This window comes from Xenopus laevis, chromosome 5L, assembly GCF_017654675.1.
Source record: "Xenopus laevis strain J_2021 chromosome 5L, Xenopus_laevis_v10.1, whole genome shotgun sequence".
NCBI classification, from domain to species: Eukaryota; Metazoa; Chordata; class Amphibia; order Anura; family Pipidae; genus Xenopus; species Xenopus laevis.
This window is the reverse complement of record NC_054379.1, coordinates 68,361,471-68,376,049: the sequence shown is the minus strand read 5'-3', so window position 1 is coordinate 68,376,049 and position 14,579 is coordinate 68,361,471. Positions and strand designations below refer to the sequence as shown.

The following is a 14,579-nucleotide window of genomic DNA, read 5'->3' as shown; positions in this document are numbered from 1 at the left end:
TTTTATACTGTTTTATTTCATTTATTTATTTGCTAACTCTGATTTTTTAATATGGACTTTTGTGACCTAACTTGAAAACCCAGTAAAAAAAGAAGAAAAATAATATATAAATGACTAAATTGTACCTTTATATGAACCTTTTAGCTACCAGAGGTTCACACGAACCTCATGATCTGGAAGTGAAGGGTTAATGTTTACACTTCTGTCACAGACATTGTTCAACAGAACAGTTCAACAATGGCCCCTGCTTTAACAAAGTTTTGCTTACTTTATAGCTTTTACAAATGTAGAATTATAATAGAGTCACATTAAAGTGGTTATTGTTCTGAATACCTCAGTATAAAACTTCACCATAAATATTCATCTGTATAATGATGATGCATGCACACATTCCTTGAAAAGCAGCACTTTCTAAATTATCCCAGGAGCTTTTATCAATTCCTGTAATGAAAAAGTAAATTAATATAGAGATGGGTGGTAATTTATTGTACCTTGACAGCACTGGGTGACATTGAAAGTTTTTTACTTTCTCACATGGAATATCATACTAAGTGCTTTTAATGAAAAAAGTGATAGAAAAAGAGACTCCTTGTAAGTATTTATTAGATTTAATTATTTCTTTATTGGTCTATGCTTGGACCTAATGTTGTCATCGAATTTATACTATAGACAGAAATATTCCTGTAGATAAACATATGTAACAAAAGGCACTAAGTTTGCCCTGGAGCAGTAACCCATAACAACCAATATGATGTTTGAACAGATAACCAGAAAATGCTACCTCCTGATTGGTTGCTATAGGTTACTGATCCTGGGCAAACTTAGTGCCTATTATTACATAACCCTCTTAAAAGCAGCTAATGTTTCTAAATTTAATATAAATGTGTCCAGAACACAAACCTTATTTAATATGTTAATATAATACTGGGACAAAATGCTGCTTTTAGGAGCTGGCACATTGTACCCTTTACTTTTTTTATGAGAAATTAGACATCCCTTTGATGTCCAGAATAATCAGAGAGCCATGTTTGGTTAATTCAATTGACACAAGTATATTAGTTCATAATTAGAGACATAATTTTGCTGCTTGTGTACATAGAATCACATCCAGAATAGAAATATGCAAACCAGCCCTCAGCTCACCCTTCAGACAGTACTGCTGAATCTGTTGAGAGCAGAAATTTGTCCCAATGATTTACTGACAGTATCAGGTATTCAGGTACTCTGCTCCCACATAATAGCCTTACCCACAGATTAATGAATATTTTATTCATTGAGGAAATGGAGGGAGAGGGTGAGCAGTGTGAAAGAGAGGACAAGCAAAGTGAAAGTAATCACAGTAAGTGCTGAGTGAGTCAAAGGGGGTATTTGAAGTTGTAAATATTAACAGAATATGGCAATTTACAGAGAATGTTCTTTCCATTTACATCTGTCCCTACTGCAGCACTGCTCAGAGTCTAGTGGGAGAAAGCAATAAAATTCATAAACAGAAAAAGAAGTAGCAAAATGAAGATCAAATGATTGCAGTTTACAAAGTAATGTTGTTCATTAGCAGTTTTTGCAACTTTTAATTGCACATAGCTTTGTTCCTAGTTCAGACTATAAAATATGCAAGTTTCTGTATTTGTTGGCAGATGAGGCATTATGGGATTGTGAAACATATTAAATGGATACTAAAAAATTATGTTCCACTAGGTTCCCTGTCACAAGTAACCAAATGCAAACAAACAATATCCATTATATGGAAGATGTAGTGACTTAGGCTGGGGCAGAGGTCACGGCTGGAGGACAGCCTAAAAAGCAACATGACCGCTCCCACAGTCAATCTGTTTTCTTTTAGTAGGACAACTATAACTATAATAATCATACAAACAGGTATGGGATCCATTATTCAGAAATCCGTTATCTAGAAAGCTCTGAACTACGGAAAGATCCATAGATCCAATTTTATCCAAATAATACACATTTTTAAAAATGATTTCCTTTTTCTCTGTAATAATAAAAGTACATTGTACTTGATCCAAACTGAAATATAATGACTTCTTATTGTAGGTAAAACCAGCTGATTGGGTTTATTTTGAATATGATATGATTTTTTAGTAGACAATGTATGAAGATCTAAATTTACAGATATATCCATTAAACGGAAATCTCCAGGTCCCAAGCATTATACACAATAGGTTCCATACCTGTAATATAGAAGAGCTCTAATAGTTAAAGTTCTATATTTTCTTTTAATCGATCAACAATTGGATCTGTCCTCAAAAAAGGTCATTTCGAAGGTTTCATCTGTGCAACAGAAGCAAAACAGATATTTTTAAAAGCTCATTTCTAAAATGTTGCAGTGTTTATGCTAAAAATGATAACAACTTAATATGATAAATTAACTCTATTAACTGAATTTATAGTTTTATTGGTAAGTCTTTTCCATATATTGTTGGCAAATGGTCAGTATTACTGCACTGGGTTGAAAAGAAGGTATGGTACTGTGGGAAGATTCCCTTTATTAATAGTAGTGTCTTATGCAGAAAAGAGAGATAGACACAAAATGCCAAAATATAGGGCCTTGTCTTTACTTTATTAGGTACACAAATATATTATAGTCTCTCACATCTGAGATTGTAGTCTTCCTGACTACTCTAGGGCCTGTCCCAGTTGCTGGACCACTTTAAGGTTACCTCCATGTTACTCACACCCTCAGAGATCAACTTATCTCTCAGTCAGTCAGGTCACACAGCTTAATTCCAAGTCATCTTTATTCACAGCATTTTCTCCCACATCACCTTTCTCCAGGCACAATATTCTATCAGACCCCTTGGCACTCTCTCCCAATCAATCTTAGGTTCAACAGGGCCCCTTAGCACAGTCTTAGATTTGGGGGCACATTTACTATTGGTTGAATATCGAGGGTTAATTAACCCTCGATATTTGACTATCGAAGTTAAATACTTCGAATATCGAAGTCGAAGGATTTAGCGCTATTCGTTTCGATTAAATCCTTCGAATCAAACTATTCGAAGGATTTTAATCGATAGATCGAACGAATTTCCTTCAATCAGAAATTTGCTAGAAAGCCTATGGGGACTTTCCCCATAGGCTAACATTGATGCTCGGTAGGTTTTAGGTGGCGAAGTAGGAGGTCAAAGTTTTTTTTAAAGAGACAGTACTTCGACTACCGAATGGTTGAATAGTCAAACGATTTTTAGTTTTAATCGTTCGATTCGAAGTCGTAGTCGAAGAAGCCAATTCGATGGTCGAAGTAGCCAAAAAAATACTTCGAAATTCGAAGTATTTTTTATTCTATTCCTTCACTCGAGCTAAGTAAATGTGCCCCTAGATATAGCACACAATATAAAATCTTGGAATCAAGGTGCACACTGCTCACTGATTCCCTAGCACACAGTGTTACTGATGTACACCTTGCCTTATATGCCTTATCCTGACATTATATTGTATGTTTTGCCACACAGATCATGCTCTTGGTTGGTTTTTGGCTCTGTGTCACTTATATACTAAATATATATTAGATACTGTATGAGGCACTCCAGCTTCTAGACAGTTTAGAAGGTTCTGCAACAAAGTGACTGTTACAGATTGTGCAGTATGTTATATGTCTTGTCTATCTTCTGTTAAGAGAGAAACTTACTGTATAAAGAGAGTAGATTTCGTTTTAGAACCATATTAGTATGCAAAAAAGTTTTAAATCAAGTGATTAACAGCAGTGATAAAAAGATATACAGACTACACAAGAAATTGTATCTGCTTTAAAGGTTTTTTTTAATCATTATAGTTTGAATCTATCAAAATGATGAATAGGAGTCATTACAGTTGATTGCATTTTCCTTTTAAGCATCAAATTATATATACTTGTATGTTGTCAAGGTGGTGATCACACAAACCCTGGAAAGACTTCTAGTTGATATAATATAATTGCCAAAACTGAAAGAATTGTCTGAAATTGCTACATAATTTTTGTTATTGTTGAGATATATACTGTATTGGCCTCGATTTATGAACCAAGCATCGTTTTACCCCTAGTTAGGGATGTCGCGGACTGTTCGCCCGCGAACTAATTCGCGCGAACATCGGCCGTTCGCGTCCGCCGAATGTTCGCGAACGTCGCGTGACGTTCGCCAATTTGGGTTCGCCTTAGCTGGCGCTTATTTTCTCACCCCAGACCAGCAGATACATGGCAGCCAATCAGGAAGCTCTCCCTCCTGGACCACCACCTGGACCACTCCCCTTCCATATATAAACTGAAGCCCTGCAGCGTTTTTTCATTCTGCCTGTGTGTGCTTGGAAGAGCTAGTGTAGGGAGAGAGCTGTTAGTGATTTGAGGGACAGTTGATAGTAACTTTGCTGGCTAATAATCTACTTGATACTGCTCTGTATTGTAGGGACAGAACTCTGCAGGGATTTGAGGGACAGTGAGTTTAGGTTAGTTAGCTTTGCTGACTAGTAATCTACCTTCTACTGCAGTGCTCTGTATGTAGCTGCTGTGGGCACTGCTTCTGATCTCATCTGCTGACTGCTGTAATAACCCAAAAGTCCTTGTAAGGACTGCTTTTATTTTCTTTTTTGTTTTTTTACTTTGCTACTATAAGAGCCCAGTGCTATTAGTCTAGCTGTGTTGGGGAGTGGGACTGGTGTGCTGCTCCTCCTAGTAGTTCACCACTACCAGCACCAACCAGAGTCAAAATTGTTACAAAGTATCTTATTTGCACCTGTTAGCTGTTCTGAGCTCTCTGCCAAAAGCTAATTAAGTTAGAAACTGTTTTTTTTCTGGCTGTTCAGTGCAGAGAAAAGAGGGACTTTCCAGTACAAAAGAGGGACAGGGGGTTGAGTGGTCAAAAGAGGGACAGTTGGGAGGTATGCAAGTGCCACCTAGCTGTGTGAGCTTTTTCACATTCTGTCTAAATAACAATAATAATTCCGTGTCCGTAAACATCACCTGAGTGATGTTTTTACAGCAGCAATAATATATTCCGTATCCACTACTGTATACGTTGCCCTTGCAGGCATTGTTTGCCCAGTCTTTAACCAAGTGCCACCTAGCTGTGTGAGCTTTTTCACATTCCGTGTCCAGAAACATCACCTGAGTGACGTAGTGTGATTTCTGCCCTTTACAGCACAAAACGCAGCGCTGTGTCAACAATGGATTTTTTAGAAACATATTTGCCCTTGATCCCCCTCTGGCATGCCACTGTCCAGGTCGTTGCACCCTTTAAACAACTTTAAAATCATTTTTCTGGCCAGAAATGTCTTTTCTAGCTTTTAAAATTCGCCTTCCCATTGAAGTCTATGGGGTTCGCGACATTCGCGAACCGTTCGCATTTTTGTCCGGAAGTTCGCGAACATGTTCGCGAACATTTTTTCCGACGTTCGCTACATCCCTACCCCTAGTCGATGTGTTACAACCAGTCTAAGCAAGAACTATTGCATTTATTGTTATGGTAATCCATTAAAAACAGCATACTGTACAAATTACAATACTCGCATCGCTTGATACAGGACTCTATTGTGGTCATTGAGCTCTTACTGACTTTTGTGGGCAATTCATATTGAGAGCCATTGCATCTACATAAGAAACCTGTGGTTGTTCATCTTCAAATTAACTTTAAGGTGCATATTTACTGAACTCTGAATGCAAAAATCACGGAAAAGTCATGATTTTTTTATATAAAATCAGACTTTTATAAACACATTTTTTGGAATTTATAAAACCCTGAGGATGGAAAAGTCTGAATCTGAAAATCCGGCATCTCAGACCTGTCGAGGTTGCATATAAGTCAATGGGAGAAGTCCCAATGATTTTTTTGATGTGCCCTGGGTTTTGTGCAATACCCCAAAGTTTTCGTAGTTTTAGGGTGAAACTTCAGAAAGAATAGTGAAATTCACTAAATTCTTTTTGAAATCTGAATTTTTACCGCAAAGTATTTTTTCGGGAAAATATAAAAAAACTGAGCGGATTTGTAGCAGAAAATATTGAGATGAATTTGGACTTTGGTGTGTCCTGCAAGAGGCTGTACAATAATAAAGTATTTCAGTTAATCACATTTATTGTGGCTATGAATTCTTTGGGCAAAAAAGGCCTTACACATGAACATCTAGTGACAGGTGCGCACTAGCCATGAGTGGCCCTGTTACAAACTAATCAACATGTAGCATATACTGAACACCTGTTGAAAAGCAAACCTTATTGCTATGGGTTAATGTTCCTAGGCAAACTTTGTACCTTTTATTACATATAAGGCTTAGATCCTTGTTTACATATTTATTACACAATAAACAGTTGTTTACTCTGGCTAGACTGTTACAAAAATAGTATTTATAATTTAACCAAATACTAACATTTTTCATAAACTTACCTTAATGCAAAAACTTCAAGGCCCTCTGATTTGCTCAGGCACCTTTTAACTCATAATAGACACATATAATATGAACATTTTCCCCTGTTGGTATTCAGGTTGGGCCCTCTTCTTACTGTTTTACTGTTTTAGAGCCTAACTAGGAGGGACAGGCCCGCATTTTAAAAAAACATTGCCTAAAATTAAAATTTTGGTAATTTCTTAGAAATGATCATGTGCAAAAAAAATGCAGCTTCTAGGTCCAATCAATTACATTTTTTTTAGAAAGTTGACTTTCTTGTGTGCCATGCAATGCAATGTTTCTCCAAGTAAGTGTTATTATACTGTATGTTTTTGGTACTTACCTGCAAACAACATTTATTTTAAAATCTGTGCCCCTTGTAAATCTTTTTGAGATACTTCCTTAATTGTAGCACTACACTTTTTTCTGTCAAATTATTATTTGTTAGATGAATTTAAAGACTTCCTTTGGACTAGCTGTTAGCAGTTTAGTGTTTTGCAATCACAGCTGTTCATTATAACACTAGGCCCATAAATTTGTCTAACAGTACAGAACTTTGCTTTCATTATTGATTCAAAAGACAAGATGCTCATCTGCACAGAAATAGATTCTGACATGGAGGAGGATTTTGACAAAACAAGAAGCAATTAAGCAAAAAGATTGAACTGTAAAACATTTTCATTACCATTTCTTGGCAGGGAATATTCACTGTGATAACATACCCAATTTGAAAAACTGTGTGTTTTTACTTGAAAGAGTGAAAACGACAACATTTAAATTTCTACATTTATGTTCCATGTACAGCTTTAAGTTGACATTGAACATAATACATGATAGGGGAGGGGATTTGAACACTTTCTTATTACGATGTTATGTGACTGAACTGGCTAGGTAGTTTGACATTGTGATATACTACTGCTGAGGGGTTTTGGGGGTGTAATGCTAGATTCTCAAACATGGTAACCTGACCTTATAGGTTGAATCAGCTTGAAGCTTGTGAATGAGGAGGTGCAATTGATAAGGGTTAATTTCCCTTTTTTATCCTTGATTTCACTTGGCAAAATGTAAGTGATTTTTTTTTCATGAATAAGCACACATTTGAATTTTTTTTTAAAAAAATCTAAACTTCACGAATTAGATTTTTATAAATAAGGGCCGCATTTATCAATGTTCCAATTTGAGTTTTACTTCAAGTGTGCTTGCAATAAAACATACAAACTCAAATTAGATTTACCAAAACTCAAATTTTCATATTTACAATTTGAAAATATAAAAATTTGACATCTAAAAGCTGCAGGGTTTATAAAGAAGTTAATGGGAGTTGTCCTAGGAAAAATGTAAGCAACTTTTATTTTGAGTAAAATGGAGTGAGTTAAAGAACTCAATTTTCAATTTGCTTCCATATCCCCTGATCCTGATGTCCAATTAGCAATGAGTCTGCAACCTAAGGTGCAGGCACCATGAGAATGTAACTTCAACATAGGGCATCCCTTTGTTGTAGCCCAGGTCCCATTTACCAGAACTAAATATAACTCACATAAAGTAATCTAAAGCCAATTTACCAGTACAAAATAAATAATCATTTTACAATACAATCATTTTTCTACTTAATGATAGCAGTTTGTTTTTTAAGCAGTTGATGCAACATAAGGTACTACAACTACTTTATCCTTTGCATGCAAGTCATGGAGCAAAAGCAAACTAACTGAAGTTATGTCCCATAGGCTCCCCTTCAAGGCACTGACTGACTAACAGGTTAAAGAGATGAAGAGGAGGAAGTTGGGTTCTGGCTATAATGTTAGATACTTTATACATTATATTTATACATTTATAAATTATATTTTTGGCCAACTAACTATAGTGGAAATATTTTTTTCACAGTTTAGCTATTTACCCAGTTTAATTTTTACACTGAACTGTCCCTTTAAGGTTTTTTAAATTTGATATGCTTTTAGAAAAAATAAAGTAAGTTAAATAGGTTTTATTTTCCTCATTATTTGTTCAGTGTAATTAAACAGTGTTCTGTATTTTTAATTCATTCATTTGCAATTCAGCCTCTGTGTTGTTTTACTTGATCACACTGTAAATATCCAGAATAATACAGGATCAATATCTTATTCATCATTCATAGTTGATGGCATCTGGCTTTTTTTGTGTTACTAATATCTATGTTTGCATTTTTGGTCGGACAGTTTATATTGATTGATTGCTTTATGATACTTTGTCATTTGCTAGTCATTTAGAACTTTGTGCCTAATAACATACATAATTCCATTTCTGCTTATTAAGACCTCTTTGATATCCAGCTAGATTAAGATAAGAAAATATCACATAATCATAAAATAAAAAGGTTTTGATGCATGTTTAAAGCTTGATAGCTTAGGGAAACTATTAATAGCCATCCAATCATTTGCTACAGTAGAGGACATCTTATTACACTGAGATTAGTAAATGTCAGTAACAATAAAATTGATGTGACAGCTTTTTATATATGCCTCAGTAACACAGAACTGAAATACATGGCTTTTATAAAAATGGCTGTGAAAGCAATGAAGTCAGTCTTTTTTGTATATAATGATATATAACACACACACTGCACAATAATATGATTACTTATTATGTTAGATCCTTTGTAGGTCATGTTTGTTTGTATCCTCCACACAACTTGCATTTGATGTGAAATTCCTGATGATATATTCTGGGACAGGTTTTAAAAAAAATCTAAATTATGAAGCTTCAACTCTTAAATAAAAATAGCTAGCATGCTTTACCTAAAGTTTTGATTGGTGAATATTGTTAAAGAAATGGTTAGCAGTCCCAGGGTCCTAGGTTAAATTTCAGCCAAGGCACCTTATGTCTGTGTGGGTTTCCTCAGATGCCAAAACCATGCAGGCAGATTAACTGGCTCCAGATAAAATTAACCATAGTGTGTATGAATTTGAGGGACTTAGATTGTAAACTAGGGTTATCAGGTAACTTGAAAATTTAAGGACAACTCTAGAAAAACCAGAAAGAAAATTGCAGTTATATTTATATGTAATTAGTGCAGACCCGTAATATGCATTTATTAGATGTCTCTGTCTGAATTTTCAGATGATGTGGTAACCCTATTGTAATCTTCACTAGGAGAGGGATACATATGAATGTGGTTTAATCTCAGTAAAGTGCTGTGGAATATGTCAGAGCTATATAAATAAAGAATAAAAACACCATACAAAAAGCAATCTCTACACTCATCACTTCAGGAATACAATTATTTTATTATGTGGATATCCTGAATCCATACACTCCAATCACAAGGACTTAATTACAACTGCAACCGCAGTTGTGATCACAGAAAATGTGTATTCCACCTCTTGTTGCAAATTGCACGGAAGTGCACCTATTTAAGCAGTGTATCCCTAGAACTTCTCCCAAAGTAGGCTGTGTCACTACATGCAGTGTATTTGCACCTAAAGAGTAACTCGCTGATGTAACTTTTGACATAGAGAGCCAGAAATTACATAATACCAAATCACAAAAATGTCAATGCAATTGCATCTATATCATTAAAACATGCACGAAAATCAGAAACATTTGAGAAATAATTGTACTGTGGGTAAACATACAAAAATTTTTTTGTACTTTATACATTTCCCTTTTGTAAGTAAATGTCCATTTCTGTGTTCCAGAAAAATACAGATAATGCAATTACTCCAATGTATGCTGCTGAGTAACTCCTATTAAAAATGTGCGAAAAGTGTATACATCCTTTTATTTTCCTTATATTTTAAGATGGCTACCCAAGACCATACATTTTAGTATGAGGGCCATGTTTTTTTTACTACAATGCAGTGTTTTTTACCACAATTCCATCAACATTTGAGGTGCAACTCAGCATTGAATCAGATGCAATTTCACTGTGTCTGTGCAATTGTGCTGCATACAGTGCAGCTGTGTCTGATTAGCCAAAATGGACATAACATGGACATAATGGACATAATCTAATGACTGGGAAACACATTATTTAAGGTGTAACTTGACCTGATTATGGATGTGTAAGAGGGTAGTTTATAGAAAGAGATAAAACTATTTTAGCATACATCTTCTTTGTTGTTGCTGTTAAAATTGTGTTATCCTAATTGCTCTCTATAAGCAATATTACCATAATTTAAATAAAAGACATGCTGAACTTCTAATGTGAAACCACTAACAAAATGATTTTATGAAACCATATAATGATATGTTATTTCTACTTCTGTATTTTCTCTGAATATAATTTCAATGATTCCCTACCGAAATATCTGCAATGCTTACCTGCAATATTTCTTTTAAAGGTCGTACATCCACAACAACAGTTTTAGATGGCAAGAATGGCTCCATCCACAAACCAGCTATACAAGTGACAAAGTCTGTCTCTCATGACTTCAAAACTACTTTCAAATCTCCGGTAGCATGGCTTCTAGTTGCAGCACTTATAGTTACTTGGTCAGCTGTGATCATTGTTGTATTCGACTTGGTGGATTACAGAACACTAGGAGGTAATGTTTAATGTGCTTATTTCTGTATTATTGAAAAGGTGGATAATTAAGTGGTGGATTAACTAGGTATATAATTAACTTATTCTTAACTATATTTGCCTAAAAAAATACTAAGCAGATTTATCAATGATCAATTTATCAATGATCATTATTACTGCAGATATAGATTCAGAACATATCTGATTTATTTATTTTGAATTTATTGAATTTTAATAATCAAAGGGCTTCCTAGAAAAAAACAGTCAATCAATATTGAGAAAGGGTCCTTTGCAACTCGAAAAACTCAAGAAATGTTGAGTCCATAAACCAGTCATTTGCAAAAAGTACTTTACTTTAAAGCATTGCTACATGAGCATGTGAATTTCCTGTACTGAATTGATGTGACACTGTAAACATAGTAAGTTAGGTTGAAAAAAGACACACGTCCATCAAGTTCAGCCTTTTAATTTTTTTTAACCTGCCTAACTGCCAGTTGATCCAGAGGAAGGCAAAAAAACATCTTTAAGGACCAGTAACATAAAAAAAATTTAAAAAAAATTTTAAAAAAATTCGTTAGTACACATCAGAAAAAAACACCAACACAAATTATACTTTAAAATCACAAAGCCTTTATTAAGAAATAACTTACAGAAACTACACTTCCTGTCCTGTTCAGAAAAGGCGAAAGGGTGACCATCGATCCTGCTGGGCTCGATTTCTCCTCCTGGCTACTCTACTGCATGTGAAGGAGCAACATGGATGCGATGCAGTGACTGCTTGGCCCCCTCCTCCTCTTGCACTATAGCTGGTGTTGCTGGTGATGAGAAACGGCCGCTGCTGCTGCTCCTGCAGCTGACATTGTTCCGCTGTTCCCTCCACCGCTTCTTCCTGGGTTCTTCCATCTAGTTGAGCAGGAGAAGGGAGTGTGCGCTGCTCCCCCCAGCCAGACCGCTTTACATTTCACAGCCGAAGGAACTATTCTGGGCAGTCTTGTTCTGAAGCTTCCATCATCCATCATTCCAGTCAGGGGATCTGGCTGGGTGGAGCAGCGAGGAGGAGGGAAGCCGATGCCGATCATCCATCATTCCGGTCAGGGGATCTGGCTGGGGGGGAGCAGCAAGGAGGAGGGAAGCCGATGCACGGGGAAGGAGAGAAGAGCCTGAGACACTGCTGCTGCTGGACGCCGGGAGGAGGATGCCTGTCAGTGAATAGCCAGGGAGGAGAAATCGATTGATGCAGTATGGATGGTCGCCGTTTCTGAGGAGGACAGGAAGTGGATTTTCTGTAAATTATTTGTTAATAAAGGCTTTGCTTTTTAAAAGTTTCATTTGTCTTGGTGTTTATTTTTCGTTGTGCTCTAACGAATATTTAAACATTTTTTTTGATGTTACTGGTCCTTTAAGCCTCTCCAATTTGTCTCAGAGGGGAAAAAATTCCTTCCTGACTCAAAAATGACAATCGGACTACTCCCTGCATCAACTTGTACTATGAGCTATCTTCCATAACCCTATATTCCCTCCCTTGGTAAAAAGCCATCCAACCTCTTTGTAAAGCTATTTAATGTATCAGCCAGTACAACTGATTCAGGGAGAGAATTCCACTTCTTCACAGCTTTCACTGTAAAAAACCCCTTCTGAATATTTAGGTGGAACCTCTTTTCTTCTAAACAGAATGGATGACCTTGTGTCAGCTGGAAAGACCAATTGCTAAATAAAACACTAGAGAGATTATTATACGATCGTCTTATATATTTATACATAGATATCATATCACCCCTTAAACGCCTCTTCTTCAGCGTGAACATCCCCAATTTGGCCAGTCTTTCTTCATAGCTAAGATTTTCCATACCTTTTACCAGCTTAGCTGTCCTTCTCTGCACCCTCTGTAATACAATAATGTCCTGTTTAAGTGATGGAGACCAAAACTGTACAGTATATTCTAGATGGCCTGGTCTAGACTGGACTTACCAATGCTCTATGAAGTGGAAGAATGACCGCTTCTTGCCTTGAATTAATGCCCCTTTTAATACAGCTCAAGACCTTATTTGCCCTTGATGCTGCTGACTGGCATTGCTTGCTACAGCCAAGTTTATCATCTACAAGGACTCAGAGGTCCTTTTCCATAATGGATTTGCTTAGTGCCGTCCCATTAAGGGTATAAATGACTTTACATTTATCAACATTGAATCTCATTTGCCACTTAGCTGCCCAGATTGCCAGTCTGTCAAGATCCTGTTGCAAGGATGCCACATCCTGGATGGAATTAATTGAGCTGGATAGTTTTTTGTCATCTGCAAACACTAATACATTACTTACAATACCCTCCCCTAAGTCATTAATAAACAAGTTAAATAAAAGTAGACCCAATACCGAGCCCTGAAGGAAAACCTTGAATCGAGTTTTTACATTTCAAATCACTTTCTATTCGAGTTTTCGGGTTGATTCTATTCAACCGAGTTTAAAAGATTCGATTTTTATAATAAATTTATGGGAGTTTTAAAAGAAGAATAGAAAAGAAGAAAAGAAAAGAATAATAACTGTTTTTGCTCTGTTCATGTGTAGATAATAAAATGAAAATGTGTATTTAATGTTCATTCAATTTAATGTTTGCTACAAATATGTTATCTTCATTATTTGATTCCCCATACATCCCATGTTTAATTTGATGCTAGGCTAGATATGGTAGTAATGCTGAATACAAAAATAAATAAAACTGTAATTTGTCTCCTTCATTTCATTTACTCGCTTTCCATTTTAGAGATGCTTTTCAAAGATTTGTTATTAGAACTATATGCTATGAATTGCCAGACCTAAATATATATCACATCAATTTTTAATTATTTTAAAAGAGAAAGTACCATGAATGGATAAATACTATATTATCTTCTGGGAGAACATAGATTCATACTTTAGATATAAAAGCTGAATAACGCTACCTTGTGTGTTCTCTCTTTTTTAAATGTAATGAAATTTCACTACAGAAAGGATTTAGATATTTTTTTACCCCAAAGCCATATTTAAAAAAGTTCACATTAATGAAGAAAGAAGTGAGGATTACTATTCAAAATGTTTTATATATTAACTGTAACATATTGGGATCTGATCCTGAGCAACAACATAACAAGCAGAATCCCAAGTAAGTCCCAATAGACAAAATAAGGGCAATAATTTGTACAATCCATGCAAGCAATTTTATATGAACTAAGAATTCTTGAATAAGTTTTAAAATGTTGAAAAAATCTTAAACATATTATTTTCTTTCAGAATAACAAGTTGTATATATACTGTAGTTCATTTAAAGCTGCAGAATCATAAGTGGCATAGCTAGAAGTTACAAAGCCCCAAAACAATATCTTTGAAGAAAATTTTTGGGAAAGATAAGCCTTACACATAAATAATATTGACATTTGTTATCCATGAGAACACCTTATGGATATATTTTTTATTAGCATAATACTTCCATTACAACTGAATAAGGTACAGAAATAATGTTTACACATGGAACAAAAACATTTTAGTAGTTATTTTTGCTTCAGTTTCCAGTTATAGATATGGGCTATTTGATTGGAATGCTTAGGACCTGGAGTTTTTCAAATTAAAACTAATCTTTTTTTTTTTTTTTTTTAAACATGAAACACAAAAAGCTTACCAGGTTTTAATAGTGTTTTGGAAACAATTGTGGAAGCAAATAAAGCAGTTCATGCAAGAGAGA

At 35.3% G+C, this 14,579-nt stretch overlaps 1 protein-coding gene across 50 annotated transcripts in view; it reads left to right on the top strand.

Moving 5' to 3' along the window:
* trdn.L (triadin L homeolog) overlaps window positions 1-14,579 on the top strand; it is a 374,840-nt gene that overhangs the window by 12,048 nt on the left and 348,213 nt on the right. For all 50 annotated transcript variants that reach the window (XM_041562894.1, XM_041562885.1, XM_041562883.1 and 47 more), the window contains exon 2: window positions 10,686-10,889. In XM_041562894.1, coding sequence (XP_041418828.1) covers window positions 10,686-10,889 — 204 coding nt within the window. The remainder of the gene's footprint in view (window positions 1-10,685; window positions 10,890-14,579) is intronic.